The 27,851-nt window shown below is 47.2% G+C and overlaps 2 protein-coding genes across 4 annotated transcripts in view; one reads left to right on the forward strand and one right to left on the reverse strand.

Moving 5' to 3' along the window:
- Positions 1-227: 227 nt before the first annotated feature.
- On the reverse strand, positions 228-13,832 carry LOC129695386 (vimentin-like). Of its 2 annotated transcripts, none has more exons than XM_055632290.1 (3): positions 13,255-13,832; positions 7,692-8,357; positions 228-2,967 (listed from the first exon to the last, which is right to left on the reverse strand). In XM_055632290.1, exons 1-3 carry the CDS (start codon positions 13,703-13,705, stop codon positions 2,882-2,884), a joined length of 1,203 nt encoding a protein of 400 aa, XP_055488265.1. In that variant the 5' UTR covers positions 13,706-13,832; the 3' UTR covers positions 228-2,881. The 2 variants fall into 2 exon arrangements, with proteins under 2 accessions (XP_055488265.1, XP_055488264.1); XM_055632289.1 differs by having other exon boundaries at positions 229-2,970; positions 13,255-13,831.
- A 13,469-nt stretch (positions 13,833-27,301) lies between these two features.
- Positions 27,302-27,851, forward strand: part of LOC129695387 (G protein-coupled receptor kinase 6-like) — a 111,700-nt gene continuing 111,150 nt past the window's right edge. Inside the window, exon 1 of one of the 2 annotated variants that reach the window (XM_055632292.1) lies at positions 27,302-27,467. In XM_055632292.1, coding sequence (XP_055488267.1) covers positions 27,416-27,467 — 52 coding nt within the window. In that variant the 5' untranslated portion in view covers positions 27,302-27,415. The remainder of the gene's footprint in view (positions 27,468-27,851) is intronic. The other variant, XM_055632293.1, reaches the window with a different exon arrangement.

The raw sequence follows: 27,851 nt of genomic DNA on the forward strand, positions 1-27,851 counted from the left end.
GTTGTTATTGTTGTATCATTGTGTGTATGACTGCAGGCACGAAATTTCGTTCAGACCATAAGGTCTGAATGACAATAAAGGAAATTCAATTCAATGTGGAGTTTGCTCTACCCCCATGTTTCACCCAGGAGCTCGTTACCCGCCTCTCCCCACCCCCACGCTCTATAGACTTGCAGGTTGGTAGGTTAATCCTCCTATAAACAAGGGTGTCATTTTGATCTCCCAACATACCTAATTGCATATCTTGCATTCGTTAAAATCTGACTTTCTCTAATAGTGATGCTGTAATGGTGCGACACTCTACACCCTGGAATCACTTGCACTATCTGTTGTACTTCAATGGTTCTTTATTGTCACGTATGCACATCGCAGTGAAATTCGTTTGCACAACCCACAAATGCACAGTTTTGGCGCCGTTTACAAAGAAAAAGAATAAATCCAAAGTCCGATGCACGTGTTGGAAGTACTGTAGAGTCCTCGATCCAGGTAAGTCCCAGGTTGCTGCAGGCTCACAACCCGACATCCCTCTCCTCGTCCTACCGCCTCTTTGTCCCAGGGGCGCCTCTTGCAGCTGACCTTAAAGGTGCTGGAGGCAATATCCCAATCCCTCTCCTATCAGCCGACTCAAGTCCATTGTCGCCAGCGGCTCCCTCCTTGGCTCTCCGGTCTTCGGGAGCTGTGAATTGCACATTCTATTTGTGCAGTGCTTTATTGTACTCCTGTATTGTGTGAATGGGCTGAATAGCATGCAAATGTTTTTCACCGTATCTCGATGTACATGACCATTATAATCCAATCCCAATAATTAGCTACTGTGTGTAGGTAAGTGGTAGAATATGTGGATGGGAGGAGTTGAGGAGAATATTTCCCTGCTGTGTCGCTTTGAATAAGTTCAGTGGGCCTGTTCTTGTGCTGTTCCTGAGTCTGGAGATGGTCCCGACCAGAAACATCACCCATCTGTGTTCTCCAGAGATGCTGCCTGACCTGCTGAGTTACTCCAGCATTGTGTCTTCTCTTGTGCTCTACTGTTTTATGTCCTATGTTTGAACAGGTGTGTCGAATGCCAGTGTGCATCTGCCATGCTTTATTGATGCATCCCGAGATGCTGCCTGACCTGCTGAGTTGCTCCAGAATTTGGTGTCTCTGCTAATTACATTCTTCATTTTGCATCAAGATGTTCCACCTTCCAAGCCCGTGATCTCGGCCACAACAAAGGACAAGGGCAGCAGGGACAGGCAATGCTACAGAGCCATCTCTTGCAAGTTCCCTCCAGGTCATGCCATATTCTGACCTGTAACCAGATATTCTCCTGTCCTGGCATCCCTGTTCCACAGTGCCCTGTGAATGCTCCCAATAGGAAGGCTGCCATGGTTCAAGAGGCACAGTGATGCGACCAGAACCACCACCTCACAATGCCAGAGACCCGGTTCAGTCCTGACCTCTGGGGCTGTCAGTGTGGTGTTTGTGTGTTCTCCCTGTGACCGTGTGGGCTTTCTTCATGTTTTCTAGTTTCCCCCTACATACCAAAGACATGGTTGGTGGGATAATTGGCTCCTTTTAATTGTCCCTAGTGTTTGGGTCAGGGAAGAGTTGTTACGAGTGTGGGATGAATAAATACTCAAGACAAAACCATGATCTAACTGATTGGCAGTTTTGTTACAGCTGTACAAGGCGCTGGTGAGACCACAGTTGGAGTATTGTGTTCGGATTTGGTCATTCTATTGTAGGAAATGTATTGTTAAGCTGGAAAGAGTGCAGAGATGATTTACGAGGATGTTGCCAAGACTTGAGGGCTTGAGCTACAGGGAGAGGTTGTGCAAGCTACGATGTTATTCCTTGGAGCATAGGAGAATGACAGGTGATATTATTGAGGTGTATAAAATCATGAGGGGGATAGATAGGGTAGATGCACAGTGTATTTTACCCAGAGTAGGCGAATCAAGAGCCAGAGACCACATGTTCAAGGTGAGGGAAAGATCTAACTGAAATCTGAGGGGCAACGTTTTGGGTGATGGGTACAGTATATGGAATGGGCTGTCGGACGAGGTAGGGGAGGCAGAAATGGAAACAACATTTAAAAGACATTTGGACAGGTACATGGATAGGAAAGGTTTAGAGAGATGTGGGCCAAACACGGGCAGGTGGGATTACTGTAGATGGGGGACCCATGGTTGGTGTGGGCAAGTTGGGCCAAATGACCTCTTTCGTGCTGTATGACACTATAAAAGGACAGGAGGAGTCAAAAAGCTTCTGTTCCTTAAAACCAAGGTTACCAAACCTACTAACCTCTGGCCTTTCAGGTTGAGCAGTGGAGTCCTGAGGCCATAAATCTGAATCTTCTGGGTTGTAGATTTAGTGATAAAGTGGCATGGAGTTCAGTCACAGATCCAACATCAATTCATTCAGCAGGCTGCCAGGCTAATCCCATCCCCCCCATTCCAAAGGCCAAATGACTCTTCCCCCAACCTTCCCAATCCCACAAGGAACTGCCGCAATGCATGAAAAGGTTTTGACCCAAAAACCCTCTTGGTTCCCGATATAATGTCTGTATCTGATTCTCAGGGTTTGGAAGAAGAGCGAGCTAGTGCACAATAGTTATACTTTATTGACACAGTTATTGGCTGACCTGCTAACTACCATCACCTTCATGTTACATCAAGAAGCCCTAGATGCGCAATTCAAGGTGACACAATGTGGAATGACCACACATTAATTACGTGTCTACTTCATTCAGTGAAGCACAGTTAAAGAAAAACCTCAATGTCATTGTGTGAACACCTAACATTTTAAAATTGTAATGACGAACTGAGATATTAATACTGGGTGGACCCCAGTCATAATTGTATGTGTGACGGTGAAGTCGTGGGTCCTCTGTCTCGCCTTAGGCAGTCACTTTGAACGTCATGTGCTTCTCCACATTACGAGTGATGGATTCTGTTCTCTTCTCTCGCATTACAGAGGATGCGCCTGCTGAAAAGTAATGAGAGGCATGTCACCGAGGTAACAGTAGCAAGACCCACAGATCCAAATCTTTCCTCTTTCACCCTCACTCGTCCTACGGGTAGAAATGAATGCACACTGTCCAACCTAATGCCACATATCTGGTAGACCCGGGTTTGATCCTGACTTCGGGTGCTGTCTGTACGCAGTTTGCACATTTTTCCTGTGACCCCGTGGATTTCCTCCGGATGTTCCGATTTCATAGTCATACAGCGTGGAAACAGGCCCTTCGGCCCAACTTGCCCACATTGGCCAACATATCCCATCTACACGAGTCCCACCTGCCTGCATTTGGCCCATATCCCTCTAAACCTGTCCTATCCATGTACTGTCAAAATGTTTCTTAAACATTGCAATAGTGCCCCCCTCAACTACCTCCTGCAACAGCTTGTTCCATACACTCACCACTTTGTGTGAAAACGTTACCCCTCATATCCCAAAGCTGTACTGGTTTGTATGTTAATTGGCCTTGGTAAAATTGCCCCCAGTGTGTAGGAAGTGAATGAGAAAGTGGGAGAACATAGAACTAGTGTGAATGAGTGAACGATGGGCAGTGTGGCCTTTGTGGGGCGAAAGGCACGTTTCCATGCTATAACTCTAAAACTAAAACTAAATTAATTTCAAAATCCTATGTTAAATTTGCCAAATAGGCATGGTTCAGGATTGAAGGGTTGAGCCCGGATGTCTGGAGCAGCAATTGATAGCAGCACTCACCATTGCTTCTCTGGGGAACCCAAGACTATCAAGGGTCTTAAGATACGCAGCTGGTGTACTAAGCGGGTCAGGCAGCATCTCTGGAGAAAAAGGATGTGCGATGTTTTACATAGGATTTTGAAATTAGTTTAGTTTTAGAGTTGTAGCATGGAATCATGCCTTTCGACCCACGAAGTCCACACTGACCATCATTCACAGTAGTTCTGCGTTCTCCCACTTTCCCAACGGTGGCGGCTCTGTGGCTGCGGCTCGCCTGCAGTCTGTCTGTCTTCCTTCTTTGTCTTATTGTTAATGTTTGATGTATATAATCTATTTTTAGTTGTGTATTATGTGGGGGGGCAGGGGAAGCTTTTTAAACTCTTTCTTCAACGGAGATGCGACTTTTTTCCGTGTCGTATCTCCGTTCGCGCTGCGGCCTAACATCGTGTAGCTGGGCGACCTCCAGCTGGAATCGGCCTTGAGGACTCCGGTCGCAGAACCTGTGGACTCGTGGAGCTGGCAGCTCCAGGGCTGTGGTGGCGCTGCGATTGCGGCTGCGAATCAACTTTAGGAGGCTTTGGCCGCGGGCCCTGTGGTTTGTAACATTGGGAGCTCTCAGATCCCTGGTTCGCGACCGACTTTTCGGGAGCTCCAGCCACAGCAGCTTTGTCTGCCCCGAATCGCAAGGCTTGAATTGGCTCATTCGCAGGACCTTTCATCGCCCGGCGTGGCTTAAAATCGGCCGCGGGAACTTCCATCACCCGGCGGGGGCTTCAATATCGGGAGCCTCGATCACCTCGACGCTGCAGTTGACTGCCTGATCGCGGGAGAAGAATCAAGGAAGAGATAAGACTTTTTTTTACCTTCCACCACAGTGATGAGGTGCCTGGAGGAGAGTCACTGTGATGGATGTTTATGTTAAATTTATGTGAATGTGTTTTGTTTGCTTTTTATTGTTCTGACTATGGTAACAACATTTTGTTCAAACTTTTTTGAATGACAAATCAATTCAATTCAATTGGGTCGGGATCCTTCTTCAGACTGATGATACAGGAGAGGAAACTGGAAGTAAGAAAAGGCCATCCTTTCCCTCCACTCCTCTCCCCACCATTTTCAGTCTGAAGAAGGGTCCCGACCCAAAACGCCACCCATCCTTTTTCACCAGAGATGCTGCCTGACCCGCTGAGTAACTCCAGCACTTTTTGTATCTATCTCTGGTGCAAACTAGCATCTGCAGTTCCTTTCTACATGCTGTCAAAGGTCTACCTGCTGAGTGTGGCTCTGATCTAATCAAAGTGATTCACCAGCCACAGAGCAGACCTGACTCAACCGGTGATGACCTTGGGCAATGTAAAATGGGCATCAAGTTATGAGATGAGTGGGCATCTTTCTGATCACCCTTCTACCTACAGTTGGCGAGGTGAGCCTGGTACCTGCTGTAGATTGAGCTAAGTTTAGTTTATTATCACGTGTATCATGATACAGTTAAAAGCTTTTGTTGCATGCTACCCAGTCAGTGGAAAAACAATACATGATTATGTAATCGAACCATCCACAGTGTAAAGGGAATAATGTGAATAATGTTTAATGCAAGATAAAATCCAGTAGTCCGATCAAAAATAGTCCGAGTGCACACTGTATGAAGATCCAAGATTCAAGATTGTCATGTGTCCCAGATAGGACAATTAAATTCTTGCTTTGCTTCAACACAACAGAATATAGTAGGCATAAATAAATACAGAACAGAACAGATCAGTCTTGACCCGAAACTTACCTATTCCTGTCTTGGAGTCATAGAGTGATACAGTGCGGAAACAGGCCCTTCGGCCCAACTCGTCCACACCGGCCAACAATATAGATAATAGCCAATAGGTGCAGGAGTAGGCCATTCAGCCCTTCGAGCCAGCACCGCCATTCAATGTGATCATGGCTGATCATCCACAATCAGTACCCCATTCCTGCCTTCTCCCCAAATCCCTTGACTCCGTTATTTTTAAGAGCTCTGTCTAGCTCTCTCTTGAAAGCATCCAAAGAGCCAGCCTCCACCGCCCTATGAGACAGAGAATTCCACAGACTCACAACTCTCTGTGTGAAAAAGTTTTTCCTCATCTCCATTCTAAATGGCTTGCCCCTCATTCTTAAACTGGCCCCTGGTTCTGGACTCTCCCAACATGGGGAACATGTTTCCTGCCTCTAAAGTGTCCAAATCCTTGATAATCATATATTTCAATTAGATTCCCTCTCATCCTTCTAAATTTCAGAGTATACAAGCCCAGCAGCTCCATTCTATCAACATATGACAGTCCCGCCATCCTGGGAATTAACCTGGTGAGCCTATGCTGCACTTCCTCAAAAGCAAAAATGTCCTTCCTAAAATTGGGAAACCAAAACAGCACACAATACTCCAGGTGTGGTCTCACTAGGGCCCTGTACAACTGCTCCTATTTGCTTTGCTCTTTGCTCCTATACTCAACTCCTCTTGTTATGAAGGCCAACATGTCATTTGCTTTCTTCACTGCCTGCTGTACCTGCATGCTTACTTTTATTGACTGATGAACAAGGATCCCCAGATCCCGTTGTACTTCCCCTTTTCCCAACTTGACTCCATTTAGATAATAATCTGCCTTCCTGTTTTTACTACCAAAGTGGATAACCTCACACTTATGTACATTAAACTGTGTCTGCCATGCATCTGCCCACTCGCCAAACCCGTCCTAGTCACCCTGCATCTTCATAGCATCCTCTTCACAGTTCACACTGCCACCCAGCTTTGTGTCATCTGCAAATTTGCTAATGTTACTTTTAATCTCTTCATCTAAATCATTAATGTATATTGTAAATAGCTGCGGTCCCAGCAACGAGCCTTGCGGTACCCCACTAGACAATGCCTGCCATTCTGAAAAGGACCCGTTAATCCCTACTATTTGTTTCCAGTCTGCCAACCAATTTTCTATCCATGTCAGCACCCTACCCCCAATACCATGTGCTCTAATTTTGCCCACTAATCTCCTATGTGGGACCTTATCAAATATCCCAGCTACTCTAGTCCCACTTGCCTATGCTTGGTTCATAACCCTCTTAACCATTATCCATGTACCTGTCCAATGGTTTCTTAAACGATGGATAGTCCCAGCCTCTACTACCTCCAGAGATGCTGCCTTGCCCGATGAGTTACTCCAGCATTTTGTGTCTGGCACTGTAAGACAGCAACTCTACCGCTGTGCCACCTCTGTTCATGTCCTAAATAAATTATTTTGTTTTGATTCTCTGAAACATCTGAGAGTTTTTCAAGCAACTGGGTCATGTTGGACGTTAGCCGTGAGCCGCCACATCCCTATGCGTCTAGAGCCAGAGGAAGATCTGGAGTCAGAGGAAGGTGGCCAGCGCTGGCCGGAGACGCACGTGGACCAGCCACATAACTACCGTGACCACATGTCAGTGGCCTGGGATCTTGCATTTCCTCACCTCTTCCAATTCCCCAAAAGCCTTTTGACCATCTCCTGGCACTGGAAAAAAAAAGTGTGATGGAATACTCGCCTGGTAGAGTGCAATGTCAACTATTTGCAAGAATCTTGACAGCACAAGAAAATGAGAGGAGGAGGCCACTCGGCCCCTCAAGCCTGCCCCACCATTCAATCTGATCATGGCTGATCTACCCCAGGCCTCATCTCTTGTCAGTATCCCATGAACCAACAATCGCCCATACACTAGTTCCAACCTACACACTCGGGACAATTTACAGAAACCAATAAACCTACAAGCCCATGCATCATCTTTGGAATGGGGGGGAAACAGGAGCACCCGGTAAAAACCCACGCTGTCGCAGGGAGAACGCCCAAACTCCGTACAGACAGCACCCATAGTCAGGATCGAACATGGGTCTCTGGCGCTGTGAGACAACATCCCTCCGCTGCACCACAGTGCCACCAAGATTGTGAAAAGAATTGGACGCGAGAGGCACCAAAACAAAACGTACTAAGAGTCCCGTGTTGACTGACCTTCAGACTTGTGAATCAGCCCCAGTCTGTCCTCCTCGGCTTCCAATAGCTTCCTGTACGTCGCAATCTCAGCGTCCAGCTTCACCTTAACGTGCAGCAGGTCCTGGTACTCCTGCAGGTACCGGGACATCTGGGACTGGGTCTCCCGTAGATGGAACTCCAACTGGGAGATGGCCTGTTGAAGGTTGGCTGCTTTCCCCAGGTGCCTGGTCTCCATGTCGTCCAGCTGGTCCTCCAGGCATTGGTTGATGCTTCGGAGGGAGTTGATCTCGCTCTCCAGCTCGTCTGTCTCCCGCTGCAGGATGTTGATCTCCTCCTTGGTGGTCTGGATCTGCCCGTCGAACCTGCTGGCGTGCTGATGGAGGCTGTTCAGCTTGCTCTTGTACCAGGCCTCGGTATCTCTCAGGTTCCTGGCGGAAATCTCTTCCATCTCCACCCGGATGGACCTCAAGGCCGCTCCCAGATCCGGACGGGCCGACTCAAGTTCGGCCGACACCTTGGACTCCTCGATCTGACGGGTCAGGTCGGTCACCTCTTCATCATGCAGCAACTTCAGGAATCCCATCTCGCCCGCCACCTCCTCCATCTTCCTCTCCAGCTCCGCTTTCCGCAGGTTGGCATCAGTAACATCCTTCTGGAATTCCCGCAAGACCCTCTCGGCTTCACCTTGGAAGGGGGAAGCAAACGGGTGAATCGACGGCGGCTTATGTACAGTAAACAGGTGCAAATTCCACACCGGCAGGCACCCAGAAAACACACATATGTGCTGACACGGAAAACATACAAACTATTATACAGGGGTGTTCACACATGCATTCTAATGTACTAATGTTCACAACATCACATTATACTTAGGCATATGCATGGTGCAGAGATGGAGAAACAACAAACTGCAGATGCTGATTTACACAAAAAGACACAAAGTGCTGGAGTAACTCAGCGGGTGAGGCAGCATCTCTGAACGTGAATAGGTGAAGTTTCGGGTTAATACCCTTCTTCAGACTGGTGGGGAGGGGAGAGAAAGCTGGAAGAGAGGAGGGGCAGGACAAAATCAGGCTAGTGGCCAGTTGATACATGTGAGGGGGGAAGGGGGTATAAGGCAGATTGTTGGACAGATGAAAAAGACAAAAGGTGTGAGAGAAAGATAGAAGAGGTACGAGGAAGGGATGCTCATCCAGGTAGGGCACAGGGATGAGAAGTAGTGGGGAGGGGAGGTTAGTTGCCTAAAAGTGGAGAATTCACTGCTCAAACCGTCAGGTTGTAAGCCACCATAACGGACTATGAAATGATGTTACGCCAATTTGAATGTTGCCACTCTGGCAATGGGGGAGGCCCAGGACAGAAAGGCCAGTATGGGAAGGGGAATGGAAATGACTGGGACTGGGAGATCCAGTAGGCCTTGGTGAAGCGAGTGGCACTAGGTTAAGGTGAGAAGTAAGCGGCTTAGCAGGGATCTGGAGGAAAGATATTCACCCAGAGGCTAGACAAAAATGCTGGAGAAACACAGCGGGTGAGGCAGCATCTATGGAGAGAAGGAATAGGCGACATTTCGGGTAGGTTGGAATCTGGAACGCACTGCCTGAGGGGGTGATGGGGGAAGGTTTTGTCACGGGCTAAATTCTGGTAAACAATAGGCACATGATAGTTGGCACAGATATGAGGGCTGAAGGGCATATTTCTGTGCTGCACGACTACAACATAAAATAAGGTAAACTAAAAAGGGCAGGAACATTTATTTTTGTTGGTGTCATCTAACCTAGGGCCAGGAATATTTAAATTGTTCCCTATTTCAGCACAGCTATTAACCTCTGACTGTTAGTGAGTATTTACACTGTTACCTAGTTACGTGGGGTCAGAGCCAAGCCTAGTGACTGGTGTGAACATTTGGGAAGTGTTTGGTGCATTGCCCTTTTTCTCGAGCAAGACAGAGATGGAACCCATGAATAACTTTGTGCTGTGGTTTTGCTGATCTGAGCCAGCGATGGGGAGTGTGATGGGGTGGGGTGGGGAGAGGGCCAAGCTAAGGATTTACCTCCAAGAGGAATTTTACCCTTGTTGCTTCACAAAAATCAAAAGCTTGTAATTTGGGATTTAGTTGTGATTCTATTGTTCTGGTGATCTCTGCACTCAATGGTTAATCTGCCCTTTATGAAAAGCAGAACACTATCTGATTTGCATTACAGTTAATGACTCACGAGTTAAGTCACTCAACAAAGCTGCACATTCATGCACTTTGTGTGACTGGGTTGTTAATTAGCAGCAGTGTCTTCAGCTGCCTAGGTCCTAAGTTCCGAGTTTGTTCATGGAGTGCTTCGATTTATCATCCTTCATTTCCATTCTCAATAACCCACACTGGCATCCAGTCCAGAAAACATCCGGGTTTAAAATACTCACTAAAGATACAAAGTGCTGGAATAACTCAGTGGGTCAGGCAGCATATCTGGAGATCAGGGATTGTTCAATGGTTCAATAGTTCTTTATTATCACATGCACCAAGGTACAGTGAAATTATTTTGTTTTTAACTGCAGTTCAGTAAATTATTACTGTACTTGGGCAGCATGGTGGCACAGTGGTACAGTTGCTGCCTTACAGTGCCAGAGACCCGGGTTCGATCCTGACCTCAGATGCTGTCTGTATAGAGTTTGCACATTCTCCCTGTGACCGCGTGGGTTTTCTCTGGGTGCTCCGGTTTCCACCTACACTCCAAAGATGTGCAGGTTTGCAAATTAATTGGCTTCTGTAAAATGTCCCCAATGTGCAGAATAGAATTAGTATACGGGTGATGATCAGTGCGGACTCGGTGGGCCAAAGGGCCTGTTTCCACGCTCTATCTCTAAACTAAACTAACTAAACACAATGCCAGATTAAATACACAGTAAATAGAATTGACCCACTGAGGCCATATACAAGAGTCGCCAGGTTTTGGCACTGTGATGTTTCGGGTCTGGACCCTTCTTCAGACTCTGACAGAGCTGCCTTCAGAGATTGAAGAAGGGTCTCAACCCACAATGTCACCTAGTCATGTTCTCCAGAGATGCTGCTTGACTTGGATTGGTGCGGCCGCTCCCATGCTGCATGACCTACTGAGTTACTCCAGCACTTTGTGTCCTTTATGGTAAATCAGCATCTGCAGTTCCTTGTGTTTATATTAAAATCCCACTCTTGCGTGTTCATCCAACTTCCCCTCAGTTCTATTAGCTCATTCATTCCTGTTTAAGCAAGTCACAAGCCCTCAACATGCCAGCGAAATAATTTTTTAACTGGATTCAGTTACTGTCTTATATTTATGGCCACACAAGAGACTGCAGTTGCAGGAATCTTGAGCAAAACACAAAGTGCTGGAGGATCTCAGAGCCTCGCCAGCAGTTGTTCGTCCTTCCAACTTTTTTTTGTTTTTAGTATGTCTAAAAGTGTGTTTTAGTGTGGGGGGTGGTGGCGGGGAATAGGGGGAAACTGTTTTTCGATCGCTTGCCTCGACAGAATGTGACTTTTCTTCATGACACATTTTCGTCTTCCTCGTGGCCTAACAACTTGGATTGGTGCGGCCTCTCTCAGAGCTTCAGCACGGACTTTCCATCGCGGAGCCGGGCGATCCCTTGCCGGGGATCGGCAGAAGAAGTGCTCCGATCGCTGGCCCGCGGACTATAACATCCTGAAGCCTCGGTCTCCAGTAAGAAGCGGCCGATTCCGGACCTCCAACGCATCCCAACGAGAGGGCCTGTACATCGGGCCGTCCGTAGTGGCGACTGCGGAGGGTTCATGGCTTCTAAATGTTGACCTCTTTGTACCTCTACAGCCCTTGTGCTTTTTTCCCCTTCCAGTCATTCTTCAAGCAGTCTGTGGGTTTACAAGATAGAGCACCACTAGGCAGTACAACCCCACTAAAATTGACCTAATTCCACTTTCTCGCTAAATTTGTTTCCTTAGCTTCCAAAAAAAACCGAGCCTTGCATATACTTGGACCAATATTACCGTCTGGGGTAGAGAATTCCAAATCTTCACAATTCTGTGAATAAACAAATTCTGCCTAATCCCTTTGTTAAATGTCTGACTTTCTCCTGAAGCCCAGGTTCTGAACTTCATCATAAATCATAGAACAGTACAGCACAGGAACAGGCCCTTCAGCCCACAATGTCTGTGCTGATCATGATGCCAAGTTAAACTAATCTTCCTTGGCTGCACCTGATCCATTCCCTGCATATCCATGTGCCTATTTAAAAGCCCTTAAACACCACTGTTGTATCTGCCTCCACCACTGCCCCTGGCAGATTGATCCAGGCCCCCACCACTCTCTGTGTGTAAGTAAGAAAACGACACCCCACACATCTCCTTTCAATTTTGCCTCTCTCGCTTTGAAGCTTTGCCGTCTGTTTGTTTAATTTAGTTTAGTTTATTATCACGTGTATGTTGCTTGCTATCCAGTCAGTGGAAAGACTATCCATGATTACAATCAAGCCGTCCACAGTGTAGATATAGGATAAATGGAAGAATGTTTAGTGCAAGATAAAGCCCAGGAAAGTCTGATTAAAGAGGGTCACCAATGAGGTAGATGGTAGGGTCAGGACCGCTCTCTGGTTGGTGTTAGGATGGTTCAGTTGCCTGATAGCAGCTGGGAAGAAACTGTCTCTGAATCTGGAGGTGTGGATTTTCACACTTCTGAGCCTCTTGCCTGAGGGAAGAGAGAAGGGAGAAGCGGGAGTGACTGGGGTGAGACTCGCCCTTGATTATGCTGTTGGCCTTGCCGAGGCAGCGTGAAGTGTAGGTGGGGGTCAATGAAAAAGTGGTTGGCACCTTGGAAAAAAGTTTCTGACTGTCTACTCTATCTATTATCCTGAGGAAGGTAGCTTTAACTTTTTTTAGCAAGAAATCTCAGCCTTATTATTTATTTTACTTTCTATTAATCTTTCCCATCGACAGTGACGCAGAGACCACCCTTCAGTTTGGCAGCATTCACAAACAGGCAATTTTCTCACTTTCATAAATTAAAATGATCTGCTTCAGCTTTCCAAAAGAAACAAGGGAGGAATCAGAGGTTTAATGTCCCACTGTGAATCAACTTCATCGGATACTGTTCCATACGTTTCTGTGTGTGCTATGCTGTTACTGCCGATAGTCATATAGCACAGAAACAGGCCTTTCGGCCCACCACGCCCATGCTAACCATCAGGTAGCCATCCACACTATTGCCATTTACCACCACTTGGTCCATAGCCTTCATGTTCTTTACATGTTCTCCCTGTGACCGCGAGTGTTTTCTCTGGGTGTTATAGTTTCCTCCCACTATCCAAAGACGTGCAGAGTTGTAGGTTAGTTGGCTTCGGTAAAAATTGTGAATTGTCCCTGGTGTGTAAGATAGTTCTAAGATACATGGGTGACTGCTGGTCTGTGCGAACTCGGTGGGACAAAGGACCTTTTTCCACACTGTATCTTTAAAGTCTAAAGGGAGCTAGCTTAGATGGGGCATATTGGTTTGCATGGTTGCGTTGGGCTGAAGGGCCTGTTTCTGTGCCGAATGACTCCACGACAGCCCCCTCGGGCAATGCCCCACCTGAGTTGACTCACCCTGTAGATCCAGCTCCTCCTGACACTTCAGCCTCCAGCAGTTGATGTGTTCCTGGACGTTGCCGGTCTCGATCTTAGCCAGCCCTTTCCGGTGTGCCAGCTCCTCCACCAACTCCCTCAGCTCCTTCAGCTGCTGCTGGTACTCTGCCTCCGGCCCCCCGGGCTCTCTGAGGCGCTCCCTCAGCGCCGCCGCCTCCTGCCGTAGCTGCCCTTTGCGCCGCTCCAGGCTCCTCGCCTTGTCGATGTAACCTTCGAAGATGCCGTTCAGTTGCTGCATCTCTTCCTTCTCATTCCTCTCCACCGCCGGCCCCCTGGAGCGGCCCCTTCCCCCTGCCAGGGACTCGCTGGAGTGGGACCGGTGGCGGGACGGGGAAGGGCTCTGGACCCTCGGGCCGCTCTTGTTGCATCTGCTTACGGAGGTGGTCTTCGTGCTGTAGGAAGAGCTCCTCATCCTCCCCTCCTCTGCCGGCTTTCTCCCTAACCTCTCCCCCCTCCCCTGCTCCGGCGGGAGTTTTTATAGGGATCTGTGGGAATGTTACGACCACCCTGTAACTTTCGCAACATTTTTGTGTGATTGCTTGCGAAGGGGGTGTGACGACTGCACTCACCGTCCTGCAGGCAGTCACACCCCACTGCTACATTTCTCAGGCCTGTCGTGTCCTTCACCCTCCCTCCCTCCCTCCCCCCCCCCCCCCCCCCCCCCCCCCCCCCCTCAGCCCCAGACCCACCCAACCCCAGATCCACATTTTCTAATCCCCCCTCCTTAAAGATGTTAGGTTGTTAAATTAATTGCCTTCGCTCTATTTGTGGATTTCCACTGGACATGTCAAAAGATTCCTTTTACCTCCTGTAAGAGATTCCCCTCCACTCCGACACACACCCATGCCTCTACTTCCTAAGAAGGCTTAGGAAGTTTGGCATGTCCCCCAACAACTCACACCAACTTCTACAGATGTGCCGTAGAAAGCATTTGATCGAGATGCATCACAGCATAGTTTGGGAACAGCTCCATCCAAGACAGCAAAAAGTTGCAGAGAATTGTGGACGCAGCCCAGACCATTACACAAACTAACCTCCTTTCCATTGACTCCATTTACAGGGCCACCAGCATAATCAAGAATGAGTTGCACCCTGACACTCCTTCTTCTCCCCTCTCCCATCAGGCAAGAGGTGCAGAAGTGTAAAAATGGACACCTCCAGATTCAGGGACAGTTTCCTCCCAGCTGTTGTCAGGCAACTAAACCATTCTACCAACAACTAGAGAGCAGTCCCAAACTACTACCTACCACATAGGAGACCCTCAGACTATCTTTAATCAGACTTCACTGGACTTTATCTTGCACTAAAAGTTCCCTTTATCATGCATCTGTACGCTGTGCATGGCTCGATTGGAACAATGTATTGTCTTTCCGCTGACTGGTCAGAACGCGACAAAAGTTTGTCACCGTACCTCGGTTAAACGTGACAATAAACTAAACTAAACTCGTCCTTCCTGCCTCCCACACCGCTGCCAATGCAGGTGCTTGTCTAACCTAAAAGGAAAAGACAAATATGGAATTCTGCATCTTCATGGCCTCAGTACTTCCATGTTTCTTAATTATGTTGGATGCGGGGTAATTATTGGCCATGGAAAAGATGAAAAAGGTAATGAAGAGCAAGAAAAATTGTGACTGTTGGGGCTGTAATGATTGTTTAAATTAATGTACTTTTATCTACTGTTCTGTTAATCAGACGATAGGGATAAAGGATAACGTGATTTCCCTCCAGATTGGCAAAATGGCTAATTCGTGAACCGAAGACTCTACCATGGAATGGGGAAGGCAGATGGGTCGTTCGTGAGACCGTCGTATGTCTATCGCTTACACGAGATTTCTCTGTGCGTGCTCGCCATGAATTACAACCAAGATTTTCAGTACCATCCCAAATATTTATTGGTTAAGAAGGAACTGCAGATGCTGGAAAATCAAAGGTAGACAAAAATGCTGGAGAAACTCAGCGGGTGAGGCTGCCTTTCTCCCAGCATTTTTGCCCACCAAATATTTATTGGTGTTGTTTTATCATTGTCACGTGTACTGAGATACAGTAAAAAAACTTTGATTTACAAGCTATCCAGGAAGAGCATACTATGCCTGAGTACATCAGGTAGTGAGAAAGAGAAAATAAACAGAGTGCAGAAAATTGTGTTACAGCCATAGAGAAAGTGCAGGTAGGAAAATGTTCAAGACGGGTAGATTGGAAGATCAGGTAATTTGTCCCTGGCATAATGGAGGGCCGTTCAATGTCTGATGATAATAGGGAAGAAGCTGTTCTTGAACCTCATGGTACGTACTTTCAAGCTGAGAATCAATGGTTCAATGGTAGCCACAAAATGCTGGAGTAACTCAGACTTTGAAGAAGGGTCTCGACCCAAAAAGTCACCCATACCTTCTCTCCAGAGATTCTGCCTGTCCCGCTGAATTACTTCAACATTTTCTGTCTATCTTCGGTGTAATCCAGCATCTGCAGTTCCTTCCTACATAATGGTTCAATGGTAATTTATTTTCACATATATGTAGGTACAATTAAATTCATGTTTTGCATACAGTTCAGTAAAAAATATACTGTACATAGGCACAATCATATTTAAGTACAAGTGTAAAATGCTAGATGACACTGAGGCCATAAAGGTCCATTGTCGTGTCAATGGGGAGGGGGAAACTGGTCTGTGTGATGGACTGGGCTGCGTTCACAACTCTGCAATTTCTTTCAGTCTTGGGCAGAACAGTTGCCAAACCAAGCTGTAATGCATCCTGATAGGATGCTTTCCACAGTGTACTGGAAGAAATCAGTATTGAAGACATGCCTAATTTTCTTAGTCTTCTGATGGTGTGTTTTTAAAGCAGAGATTGACAGATTCTTGAATAGTAAGGGTGTCAAAGGTTCTGTGGAGAAGGCAGGAGAATGGGCTGAGAGGGAAAGATAGATCAGCCATGATTGTATGGCAGAGTAGACTTGAAGGGCTGAATTGCCTAATTCTGCTCGTGTGACGAACTTTCTTGGCCATAATGTCAACGTGTTTGGACTAGAACAAATTGATGGTGATATTTATGTGCAAGAACTTGAAGGTCTCGACTATTGCCTCCTAAGCCCATTCATACCAACATTTCTTCTACATTTTGAGCAGTCATGGCCAAGCACAGCTGTAAGTGCAGATATTGTATTTTTCCATGGAGGTCTTGAGCACTCCTTGAATCTTTTCCCGGAATCTCTCCCTGAAATAAAGGTTGGGATAAAGAGGAGGCACAAGGGACTGCAAAGGCTGGACTCTGGAGCAACAAACAATCTGCTGGAGGAACTCAGCGGGTAGGGGGGGAAATGGACAGGTGACGTTTCGGGTTGGGGCCTTTCATATGGACTGAAAGAGGGGAGGGTAAATGGCCTGTATAGGTAAGTGAGGGTGGGGCAGGACAAGAGCTATTAGGGAGATATGTGGCTCCAAGTAAGAAGGGGTTGATTGGAAGAGTGGGGATAATGACAGAGGCTGAGCGGCGAGAGGGATGAAGGTCCAGACTGTAACTTCGACTTGTCCATTCGCTCCACGGATGCTGCTCGACCAGCAGATTGTTTGCTGTTCGAAATAAAGTGTCTTGTAACGGAGTTTGTGTTGAGCATGTGAATGGCACAGCCTGCCCAACAGAGCTCATAAACTCACCCCATGCCGTGATAGGGTGGACCTGGAAAGGATGATTCCAGTAGTGGCAGCGTCTAGGACCAGAGAGTACAGACTCAGAATAAAAGGATGTAACTTTCATTGTCACAGCCGGCTGTGAAGGCCAAGTCATTGGGTGTTTTTAAAAGCAGAGATTGATAGGTTGTAGTTGCAGGGGTGTCACAGGTTACGGAGAGAAGGCAGGAGAAACTCGTTTAGTTTAGGAAACAAGCCCTTTCGGCCCACCGGGTCCGCGTCGACCAGCGATCCCCGCACATTAACACTATCCTATACCCAGTAGGGACATTTTTTTACATTTACCAAGCCAATGAACCTACATATCTGTACATCTTTGGAGTGTGGGAGGAAACCTAAGATCTCGGAGAAAACCACGCAGGTCACGGGGAGAACGTAAAACTCCGTACAGAAAGCACCCGTAGTCAAGATCGAACCCAGGTCTCCGGCGCTGCATTCGCTGTAAGGCAGCAAGTCCCCAGCTGTGCCACCGTGCCGCCCTATGAGATTGGTTTTAGGAATGGGATTGGGTGGGAAAAATACATCAGTCATGATCGGATGGCAGAGCAGACTCGATGGGCCAAATAGTCTAATTCTGCTCTTATGCGTTATGATGAACACAATACTTTACGACTGTCCTTTCAGGTGAGGCAGAGGTTCACTTGTACCTCCTCCAAACACACATACTGTATCCACTGTTCTAGGTGTGGACTCCTATAGACTGCTGAGACGAAGCACAGACTGGGAGATCGTTTCACTGAACACCTCCGCTCAGTCCGCTTTGGCCTATGTGATCTTCCGGTTGCCAAAGACTTTAAGCCTTCCCATTCCCATACTGACCATTCTGTCCTGGGCCTTCTCCATTGTCAGAGTGAGGCCAAATGCAAATTTGAGGAACAGCACCTCATATTTTGCATGGGCAGCTTACAACCCAGGAGTATATTGATTTCAAGTAACCCTTGCATCCCCTCTCTCTCTCTCTCTCTCTCTCTCTCTCTCTCTCTCCCCTTCCCCCTGCTTAGTTGTTGTACTAGATTAACTGTTGTCCTGCTGAGTTACTCGCTCTCACCTTCTCCACAGCCAACAATGAAGTCCAACTTTCCTTGATCATCGTTGCAGGCTTTGATCTGTCTTTTTGTATATCTTTCATTCATTTGTTCTATGCACCTTTTCATATATCTCGGTTCCCTCTCCTAACTCTGAAGAAGGGTCTCGACCCGAAACGTCACCTATTCCTTTTCTCCAGAGATACTGCCTCCAGATTTTTGTGTCTATCTACAATTATTTTCCAGCCTGGTGTGGCAGTGCTGTTCTGTGACAGCAGGTGGCAATGCTGTTCACTTTGTTTGCCCATGTGCACTGCATCTCAGAAAAGATAGACACGAGGTTCTGCAAGTGGTGGAATCTTGAGCAAAATACAAAGTGCTGGAGGAATTCATTGGGTCAGGTAGCATCTGTAAAGGAAATGGATAGGCAACATTTTGGTTTTGGACCCTTCTTCAGTCTGATCAAAGGATCTCAATCTGTCTGAATAAGGATCCCGATCTGAAGCGTCACCTAAAAATGTCCTCTAGAGATGCTACCTGACCCTCTGAGTTCCTCCAGCACTTTGTGATTTCATCTTGTAAAATATGGAGGCACAAGATGCTGTAGATGATGGAATTTTAAGCAAAAAACAGTGCTGCAGGAACTTAGCTGGAGGAAACAGGATAAGTCATTTGGTAATATGGATCTAATTTTTTTTAATTTACTTGGCATTGTAGTGTATATGTGGAGTGAAGGTTTGTAAAGAAAGACCGCCTTTTGACTTTAACACCAGTCAATGTTTTACAACAGGCCCTAACAATACTGGGTGGAGAAGGGATGGATTTAAGTTTTCATGCTGATGACCGCTCATTGGAACTGGCAGAGGTTATGAAGCAACTTCGATGGGTTAACTGAGAGTGCAAAACTGGAGCAGATTGAACTTAATGTGTATGTAGTGAGCAGGAACAGACTACTTGTTCCTGAGTTTGTTCGTCCATTCAATAAGATCATTAACTCCCTGCGGCCTTGAGGGTCGAAGGTTCGAAGGTTGAGGGGAGACCCTGATAGAACTATAGTAAACCCTTGTTATAATGGACCATAGAGGGGAGGAGGATGGTGTCCTTTATTGCCAATTGTCCACTATAACTGAGTAAGGGATTGTCACTGTGTAAGTAGTAAAGACAAACTGCAGTAGTTGCTGGCTGAAGCACATTCGGACACCATGTGCTGGTGTAACTCAGCAGGCCAGGCAGCATCTCTGTAGGACATGTATAGGTGAAGTTTTGTGTCGAGACCCTTCTTCAGACTCTTGGTCAGGAACTGGGCTTGGATCCAGGTGCGTTGATGAGCCCGGCCTGCTGGGGACCGGGGGAAGAGGCGAGGAACGGCGGAGTCAATGGTCGCGGCCCGCAGGCGGCCGGAGCGCAGGTAAGGGTTGGCAATGGCAGCTGGGCTGTAAGTGGCCGGGGAGGCTGTGCGAGCCTGGGGAGACGTGGGCAGCCAGGGGTAACACGGATATGTGGGGCCGTAAATGGCAGGGGAGTTGGTGCGAGCCAAGGGTGGCATGGGCAGCTTTCGGTAGGTCCGTCCGCTATAACCAAAATCTGTTCAAAAGAGGTCAGTTAAAACAATGGGGTCAAGGAAAGAGCGTTCACGTCGCGGCCCTGTTTCCACCAATCTTTCCACCACCACGCACAAGAAGCGCAAGAGAGACACCATTGTATGCAGATGTCGAGAAGTGTGTTCAACTCCGGCTGAACAACTTCTAATCTTGTGTGTAGACGCGATAAGAAGTTAAAACAATGGTTTACTGTATAGAAATCTATGAGAGGCATAGATAGGGTAGACAGTCAGAACCCTTTTCCCAGAATGGAACTGTCAAAAAGACTAGAGGGCCTACTGTACCTTTAAGCTAAGAGGAGCTAAATTGCAGGGGATGTGCGGGGCAAGTTCTTTACACTGAAGATGGTGAATGCCTGGAACGTGCTGTCAGTGGTGGTAGAGGCTGATACAATAGTGCTGTGTAAGAGGATTTTAGATAGGCAGAGAAAGTGCTGGAGTAACTCAGCAGGTCACATAGCATCTCTGGTGAACATGGATAGGTGATGTTTCAGGTCGGTTTTGGGTATAGTCTTTCCACTGACTGGACAGCACGCAACAACAAGCTTTTCACTGCACCTTGGTACATGTGACAATAAACTAAACTACTAATAGCATGCACGCTGCTGGTTATTAAACCATTTTTACCAAACCATTTTTTTGACATGCATGCAATACCCCTTTAAAAAAAAACTGTATTGACCAACTTTAAACCCCTCCGTGGATCCAAGAAAAGCTCAGTGGTTGTCATTAGGAAGAAGCTGTATATCGCAGTCAGAACATTCCAGGGCACTCTACAGTTAATGAAGTGTAGTCGCTGTTATATTGAGCAAAATCCCATAGATAATTTGCACACAGCAAGTTTCCTTAAACAGCTACAAAATAGAGACAATTGTTAGATATTGGTATTGGTTTATTGTTGTCATATGTACCAAGATACAGTGGAAAACTCCCGTTAAATCACACTATACATGGATAGGACAGATTTGGAGGGATATGGATCAAATGTGGGCAGGTGGGACTAGTGTAGCTGGGACACGTTGACCAGTGTGGGCAAGTTGGGCTGAAGGGCCTTGTCCACGCTGTATCACTCTATGACTCTCTGACATGAGTACAATCAAGCTATACACGTACAACAGGACATGTAAAGCGAAAAATAGCCAGAGTGCAGAATGTAGTGTCACAGCTACAGAGAATGTGCAGGTAAATAAATAATGGCAACGGCTGCAATGAGGTAGATTGAAAGGTTGGGTTTACACATCATACTAACATATGAGAGGATTGTTTGTCAGTCTAATAACAATGTGGAGAAACCTTTTCATTTATCTGGTGGTATGAACTTTCAAGCCTTTGTATCTTCTGCCTGACAGGAGATGGAAGAAGAGGGAATGATCGGGGTGTGGTGGTCCATGATTTTGTTGGCTGTTTTTCCCGAGGCAGCGTGATGGGGGAATAGTCTGGTCTGTGTGACAGACTGGGCTGTATCAACCACTCTCTGCAATTTCTTGCAGTCTTGGACTGTTGTCAAAACCAAATTTAGGGTGGCACAGTGGTAGAGTTGCTGCCTTACAGCGCCAGAGACCTGGATTAGATCCTGACTATGGGTACTGTCTGTCTGTATGGAGTTTGTATGTTTTCCTCATGACCGTATAGGTTTTCTCCAGGAGCTCCAGTTTCCTCCCACACTCAAAAGATGTACAGGTTTGTATGTTAATTGGCTTGGGTAAGAATAGTAAATTGTCCCTAATGTGTAGGATAGTGCTAGATTAATTTAGAGATACAGCTTGGAAAGAGGCCCTTTGGCCCACCGAGTCCATGCCAACCAGTGATCCTCGCACATTAACATTATCCTACACAGACAAGGGCCAATTTACAATTTACCAAGCCAATTAATCTATAAACCTCTACGACCTCGGAATGTGGGAGGAAACCGGAGCTCCTGGAGAAGATCCACACAGGTCATGGGGAGAACATATAAACTCTGTACAAACAGTACCCATAGTCATGATTGAACTCTAGTCTCTGGAGCTGTAAGACAGCAACTCTACCACTGCGTTCTTATGCTGCCCTGTGTACGGTAATCTTGTGGACTCGGTGGGCCGAGGGGTCTGTTTCTGCGCTGTATCTCTAAACTAAACAAAACTAATTGTGATGCATCTGATAGATGCCTTCTTTGGTGCAATTGTAAAAGTTTGCGATTGCTGTCCTTGGTAAAGGCTTGGATTCACCCGTTTCCATTCAGATAAACGAGCACAGGCTCGGCGATCGTTTCACACCTCCGCTCTGTCTTAACCTACCTGATCTCCAGGTGGCTCAGCACTTCAAGTCCCCCTCCCTTTCCCAATCTGACTTTTCTGTCCTGGGCCTCCTCCATTGTCAAATGGAGGAAGCCCAGCGCAAATTAAAGGAACAGCACAAATTGGAGGAACAGCACCTCATATTTTGCTTGGGTAGCTTACACCCCAGCAGTATAAACGTTGACTTCTCTAACTTCAGATAGCCCTTGCTTTCTCTCTCCATTCCCTTCCCCTTCCCAGTTCTCACACTACTTTTACTGTCCCCGACTACATTCTATCTTTGTCCCGCCCCCACCCCTGATATCAGTTTGAAGAAGGGTCTCGACCAGAAAGGTCACCAGAGATGCTGCCTGTCCTGTTGAATTACTGCAGCATTTTGTGTCTACCTTCGACTTAAACCAGCATCTGCAGTTCTTTCTCACACATGTAAACATTGAGACCCACTTGTCTTGTTGATAAATATTTGAGCACCTTCTTCAACCCTGCAGTATTATTATCCTCAATCACACCTGGGACTAATTGTCCCACTCTGAGCTCTCAAGTCGAGCGTGGTACCATGCACGGTTTTCCAAATGGCTACTCCCTGCATGCCAGCACTTCTCATCGGAAACACGCTCTCGGAAACAAAGTGCCCCAAGTGAGATCCCGTTGACAGCAGCTGAGATGCATGTATCAGAGGGTTGTCAATCCTCCAGCAATCTCCAGCGCTCCCTTGGAATTAAAGGCTAATCTCCAAAACAACACAAAGGCAATCCTACGGGAGGGGATAAAACCATTGGGATGGGTCATTAAAACATGAGATGTTATTTTCATTAACCTTCAATACTTATAACAGAATAATAGATGATAATAAAGCCTGTTTAGTTTAATTTCCTATTGCCATGCATACCGAGGTACAGAAAAGCTTTTTGTTGCATGCTATCTGGTCAAGGAAAAGACTACATGATTACAATCAAGCTGTCCACAGTGTACAGATACAGGATAAAGGATATAATGCAAGATCAGGTCCAGGGAAGTCCAATTAAAGATAGTTTGAAGGTCTCCAATGAGGTAGATGGGAGGTCAGGACCACTCACTAATTGGTGAGAGGGCAGTTCAGTTGCCTGTTAACAGCTGCAAAGGAGCTGTTCCTGAATGTAGAAGTTGGTGACGGTTGTTGGGCACGTGCAAACTTTCTAAGCCTTCTAAGGAAGTTGAGGTGTTGGTGTGCTTTCTTGGTCATTGCTTTGATATGGCTAGTCCAGGACAAGTTGCTGGTGATATTCACTGCTGGGAACGTGAAGCTTTCCACCAATTTGTGGGGAATGGGATGATGTAGAACCAGTCTGAACTTGTGATTGATGGTCAGTGTGGACTCGGTGGGCTGAAGGGCCTATTTCCATGCTGTATCATAAACTAAACTAAGAAGTTAGCATGCATGAATAAAAGGCAGATCATATCTAACAGTTGATTTTGAGGCAATAATTATAGGTGTGGGCAGAACATTTCTAGAGCTGTCATTTATCTGCATTTCCAGAAGACAATCATCAAGGCTTCACATCAGCCACTGTCAACTAGAATAAAAACTTGTTGAAAACTAAAGACAGATGATTGACTGCCTCCGGTGATTGATTAGGCCAGAGAAAACAAAGAACAGAGATAAAAGACAGGTATTCACACTGAAGGAACCTGATGAGGGACCACCACCAGAATCTCAATCATTTGTCTATTTATCACTATGACAAACCAATTGAGTGGATAAAACTGGTGAAGACACCAGTACAGGCTTCAGAGGAAGCAGTGCTCTTGTGCAAATAGTTGCACCCAGCCTCCAGCTGACTGAGATAGCCACATAGTGCGTATACGATCACCTTTCTATGAATATATGTACATGGCATGATAGCATAACAGTTAAATTGTAGGAAGGAACTGCAGATGCTGGTTTACACTGAAGATAGACACAAACTGCTGGAGTAACTCAGTGGGTAAGACAGCATCACTGGAAAGAAGGAATGGGTGACATTTTGGGGCGAGACCCTTCTTCAGACAGAGTCAGAGGAGAGGGAGACTAGAGATATGTGGAAGGGTGAGGTGTGAAAACGACAGATCAAAGCAGACGATGATCAAGCAAATGGGTCATTGTTAGCTGAGGGGAAGGTGATACAATCAGCAAAATTAATCAGGACAGTGAAACTTCACTGTCGTTATTTTGCACTAAAACATTATTCACGTTATTCCCTTTATCATGTATCTATACACTGTGAATAGATCGATTGTAATTATGTATTGTCTTTCCACTGACAGGTTAGCAGGCAACAAAAGCTTTTCACTGTACCTTGGTACACATGACTACTAAACAAACTAATTAAATGTGAAGAGATCAGATTGTAGATTATGTTACACAAAAAAGCTGGAGAAACTCAGCGGGTGCAGCAGCATCTATGGAGCGAAGGAACTAGGCAACGTTTCGGGCCGAAACACTTCTTCAGACTGATCGGGGGCGGGGGTGGGTGGGGACAAGAAAGGGAAAAGGAGGTACCCGAAGGCTGGGGATGGGACAGACAGCATGACTGAGGAAGGGGAGGAACAGCAAGGACTAACAGAATTGGGAGAATTCGATGTTCATGCCCCCGGGATGCAGACTCCCGTAGTTCTGTAGTTCTGATCTCCCAACCTACCTCCTAGCGACCTTTACGATTTTTATATTTGCACTTTCTCTGTAGCTGTAACACTGTATTCTGCACTTATTTTTCTCTTTGCACTACCTGTTGGCCTTGTGGACAGCTTGATTATTCTCATGTATGCGATGATTTGACTGGATTCCACTCAAAGATTTTTCACTGTATCTCGGAACATCTTTGAAAAATACCAATACAGACACCTTGAGTTTTACATGGGGTTTACGTTCTTGAAAACCAGCATGTAATTCAAGAAGACAGACACAAAAAACTGGAGTAACTCAGCGGGACAGGCAGCATCTCTGGAGAGAAGGTAGACAAAATTGCTGAAGAAACTCAGCGGGTGAGGCAGCATCAATGGAGTGAAGGAATAGGCTTCTCTGGAGATAAGGAATGGTTTCGGGTCGAGACCTTTCCTTACACCGAAAACGTCTACAGTCTTGACCCAAAACATCGCAATTTTCTTCCCTCCAGAGATACTGTCTGTCCCGCTGAGTTACTCCAGCTTTTTGTGTCTGTCTTCGGTTTAAACCAGCATCTGCAGTTCCTTCTTACACATATTTTTTGCCTCCCCCAGGAGATCACGAGGTTCTTGGGGTGGAGAGGGGTGATAGAGGTATAAAGGGGAGGGTAGTGTCTTGTGTTCTGTGTCTTGTGTCTACTGTTTGTGGTAAGTGTGTCTGTTTAGTGTTCAGCCATGAGCGAATGGCGGTGCGGGCTCGACGGACCTGGTGGTCTACTCTCGCACCTACTTTCTATGTTTCTATGTTTCTATATAATTCAAGAACGTGTAAATTAAACATATACGCGACTTCGCTGTCAGGTGAAATTTGAGCACGTTATTTTAAAAATATGAGCGTGTAAATTAGGATTTGGTACTAATTAAACAAGTGCATTATTCCGAAAATGTATAAATCAAACAAGCGAGGTGACTCTAACAATAGGGAGGTTGCACCGCAGTCAAGGTCGCGACCCGTGACCCGTACTGTTACCACGCAACGTCTTCTGGAGTACAAGCGGTGAACGTCAGGTAAGCAATGGTTGCCAGTACAGCGGGCATGTCTTCTGTCCCAGCATTTGGACTCCATGCTGACTGGTTCCACACTCGCTGGGACTTGCCCTCAATCCACCGGCACGCTGATCTTTCGCAAGTCAGTGAGTAGCAGTGATTTTCGCGGTTTTCTCTCATGGTTACCCCCTATTTACACAATATTTTACAGCGCAAAAATTGACTGTTTTGGCTGTTTCTAACAGGAAAGAATGTACGTGTTTCGTGTGGTACTAATGTATGCCAGAAGCTGCCTTGTACTCCAGAAGGATTGAGCTACTGTGTGCATCACGCCCTTTGACCTGATTACCTTACTTGCAACCCCCCTGTACGTGACTCCAAACCGACGAGATGTTCCTTTGCTGTCTCCACAGATCTGAAACAATTAGTAATACACTATAAATAACAGCAAAATTGCAGAAAAAGAGATATATATCTTATGCACATTCGTTTTATGCATGAATATAAATATTGATGTGTGTTTGTGTATAGTAGATATCCAACACTTGGGCTACAGTCCAACCATTGATGGACCAAATACATCTGCAATCTGAATATATTGAGTCCCTGGATTTTCTATATTCTGCCAGGTTTGTTATTGTAAATACAATAACTAAATGCTTTTGAAATGTGTTATGTGATATATATTTACATAAAAAGCACAATATAAAACATCAGTTAAAGGTTATCTTGGCTGTGTTACGCCACATTGTAAAGATTGACAGAGGTCAAACAGACACAAGGGACTGCACATGCTGTAATCTAGAGCCAAAAAACAAACCATCAGTGCAGCAGATTCAAAAATATATTTTTTCCTCGATGCTACCTAGTCCGTAATATTTCAATGTTTAAGAAGGAACTGCAGATGCTGGAGAATCGAAGGTTACACAAAAAAGCTGGAGAAACTCAGTCTGAAGAAGGGTTTCGGCCCGAAACGTTGCCTATTTCCTTCGCTCCATAGAAGCTGCTGCACCCGCTGAGTTTCTCCAGCATTTTTGTGTACCTTTGTATATACTAATTATCATATATTACTTATATACTTGAAGTCCGTGTGTGCATGGATGTGGATGTTGGATCAGCAATGAACCTTGCTTCTACATGGTCTACCTTCACAACACTGGAGAGATACCACAAGTGCCGCTTGCAAAATCCTCTATATCTGCCACAGGATGTCTGTTCATGGGGCGATCCGTCAGAAGAGGTAGTTGAGGCAGATACAACAAAAACAGTTAAAGGACATTTGAACAGATGCATGGATAGGAAAGGTTTAGTTGGGACACGGGATCAGCAAATGGGTCAGGCCATGGGAGCCGGGATGTGGGGATGGAGTTGAGGGGCGTTGCCCCGGCAACTGGTGTGGGCTGCTCCGCTGGGCGCGGTGATGCGGGGCGGGGCTGGGCCGCGATGTCAGTCACGCAGGGGGGCGGGGCTGGGCCGCGATGTCAGTCACGCAGGGGGGCGGGGCTGGGCCGCGATGTCAGCCACGCAGGGGGGCGGGGCTGGGCCGCGATGTCAGTCACGCAGGGGGGGGCGGGGCTGGGCCGCGATGGGCGGGGCTGGGCCGCGATGTCAGTCACGCAGGGGGGCGGGGTCTGGGGCAATTCTACTGTGGGCGGGGCCACGGTGATGACACGTTGGGCGGAGCGGAGGCGGGGCCCTTGGAGGCACCCTGGTGATGACGCGCCCTTTGGGCGTGGTCATGGTGATGACGCGGTGGGCGGGGTCGGAGCGATGACGCGGGGGGCCGGGCCTAGCCCAGCCTGCAGCCGAAGCCGAAGCGGGCGAGGCAGAGCCAGCGGCGGCGGCGGAGCCACAGGGACAGCGGGAGCCGATGGAGCTGGAAAACATCGTGGCCAACACGGTGCTGCTCAAGGCCAGAGAAGGTAGCCGACGCCTCGGGCCCGCCGTGGCCGCCGGCCGGCGTGGGGGTCGCGGGGCTGCGGCCGCCGGGAGGTCGAGGTCGAGGCCGCGCCGCTGAGGGCCGGTGAAGCTGATCCCGAGTCACCCCTCCCCCGCTGCCTCTCGGGTCCATGGTGCTGGCCAGGCCAGCACCGCACCGACGCCTCGGGCCCCCTGGCCGCCCGCCGGCGACCTCCGCCCTGGCGGCCGGCCGGGAGGTCCGGTCCCGGGGGGCCTGCTGAGGGCGCTTCCCCCCCCCGTCCTCTTCCCCCCCCCCCCCTCTTTTTGATCCTCTCCCCCCTCTCCCCTTCTTCCCTCCCTCTTCTCTCTTCCCTCTCCTCCTCCCCTCTCTCCCCTTCCTCTTCCCC

Source organism: Leucoraja erinacea, chromosome 3 (genome assembly GCF_028641065.1).
Source record: "Leucoraja erinacea ecotype New England chromosome 3, Leri_hhj_1, whole genome shotgun sequence".
In the NCBI taxonomy this organism is placed as follows: Eukaryota; Metazoa; Chordata; class Chondrichthyes; order Rajiformes; family Rajidae; genus Leucoraja; species Leucoraja erinaceus.

Bases quoted from the DNA above. Each gene is read 5' to 3' on its own strand.
- LOC129695386 (XM_055632289.1), bottom strand. From the start codon at position 13,705: ATGAGGAGCTCTTCCTACAGCACGAAGACCACCTCCGTAAGCAGATGC. The intron at 8,358-13,254 runs GTGAGTCAACTC...CCCCCTTCCAAG, and splicing joins GGAGGAGCTGGATCTACAGG to GTGAAGCCGAGAGGGTCTTG. The intron at 2,971-7,691 runs GTCAGTCAACAC...ATTACTTTTCAG, and splicing joins GCTGATTCACAAGTCTGAAG to CAGGCGCATCCTCTGTAATG.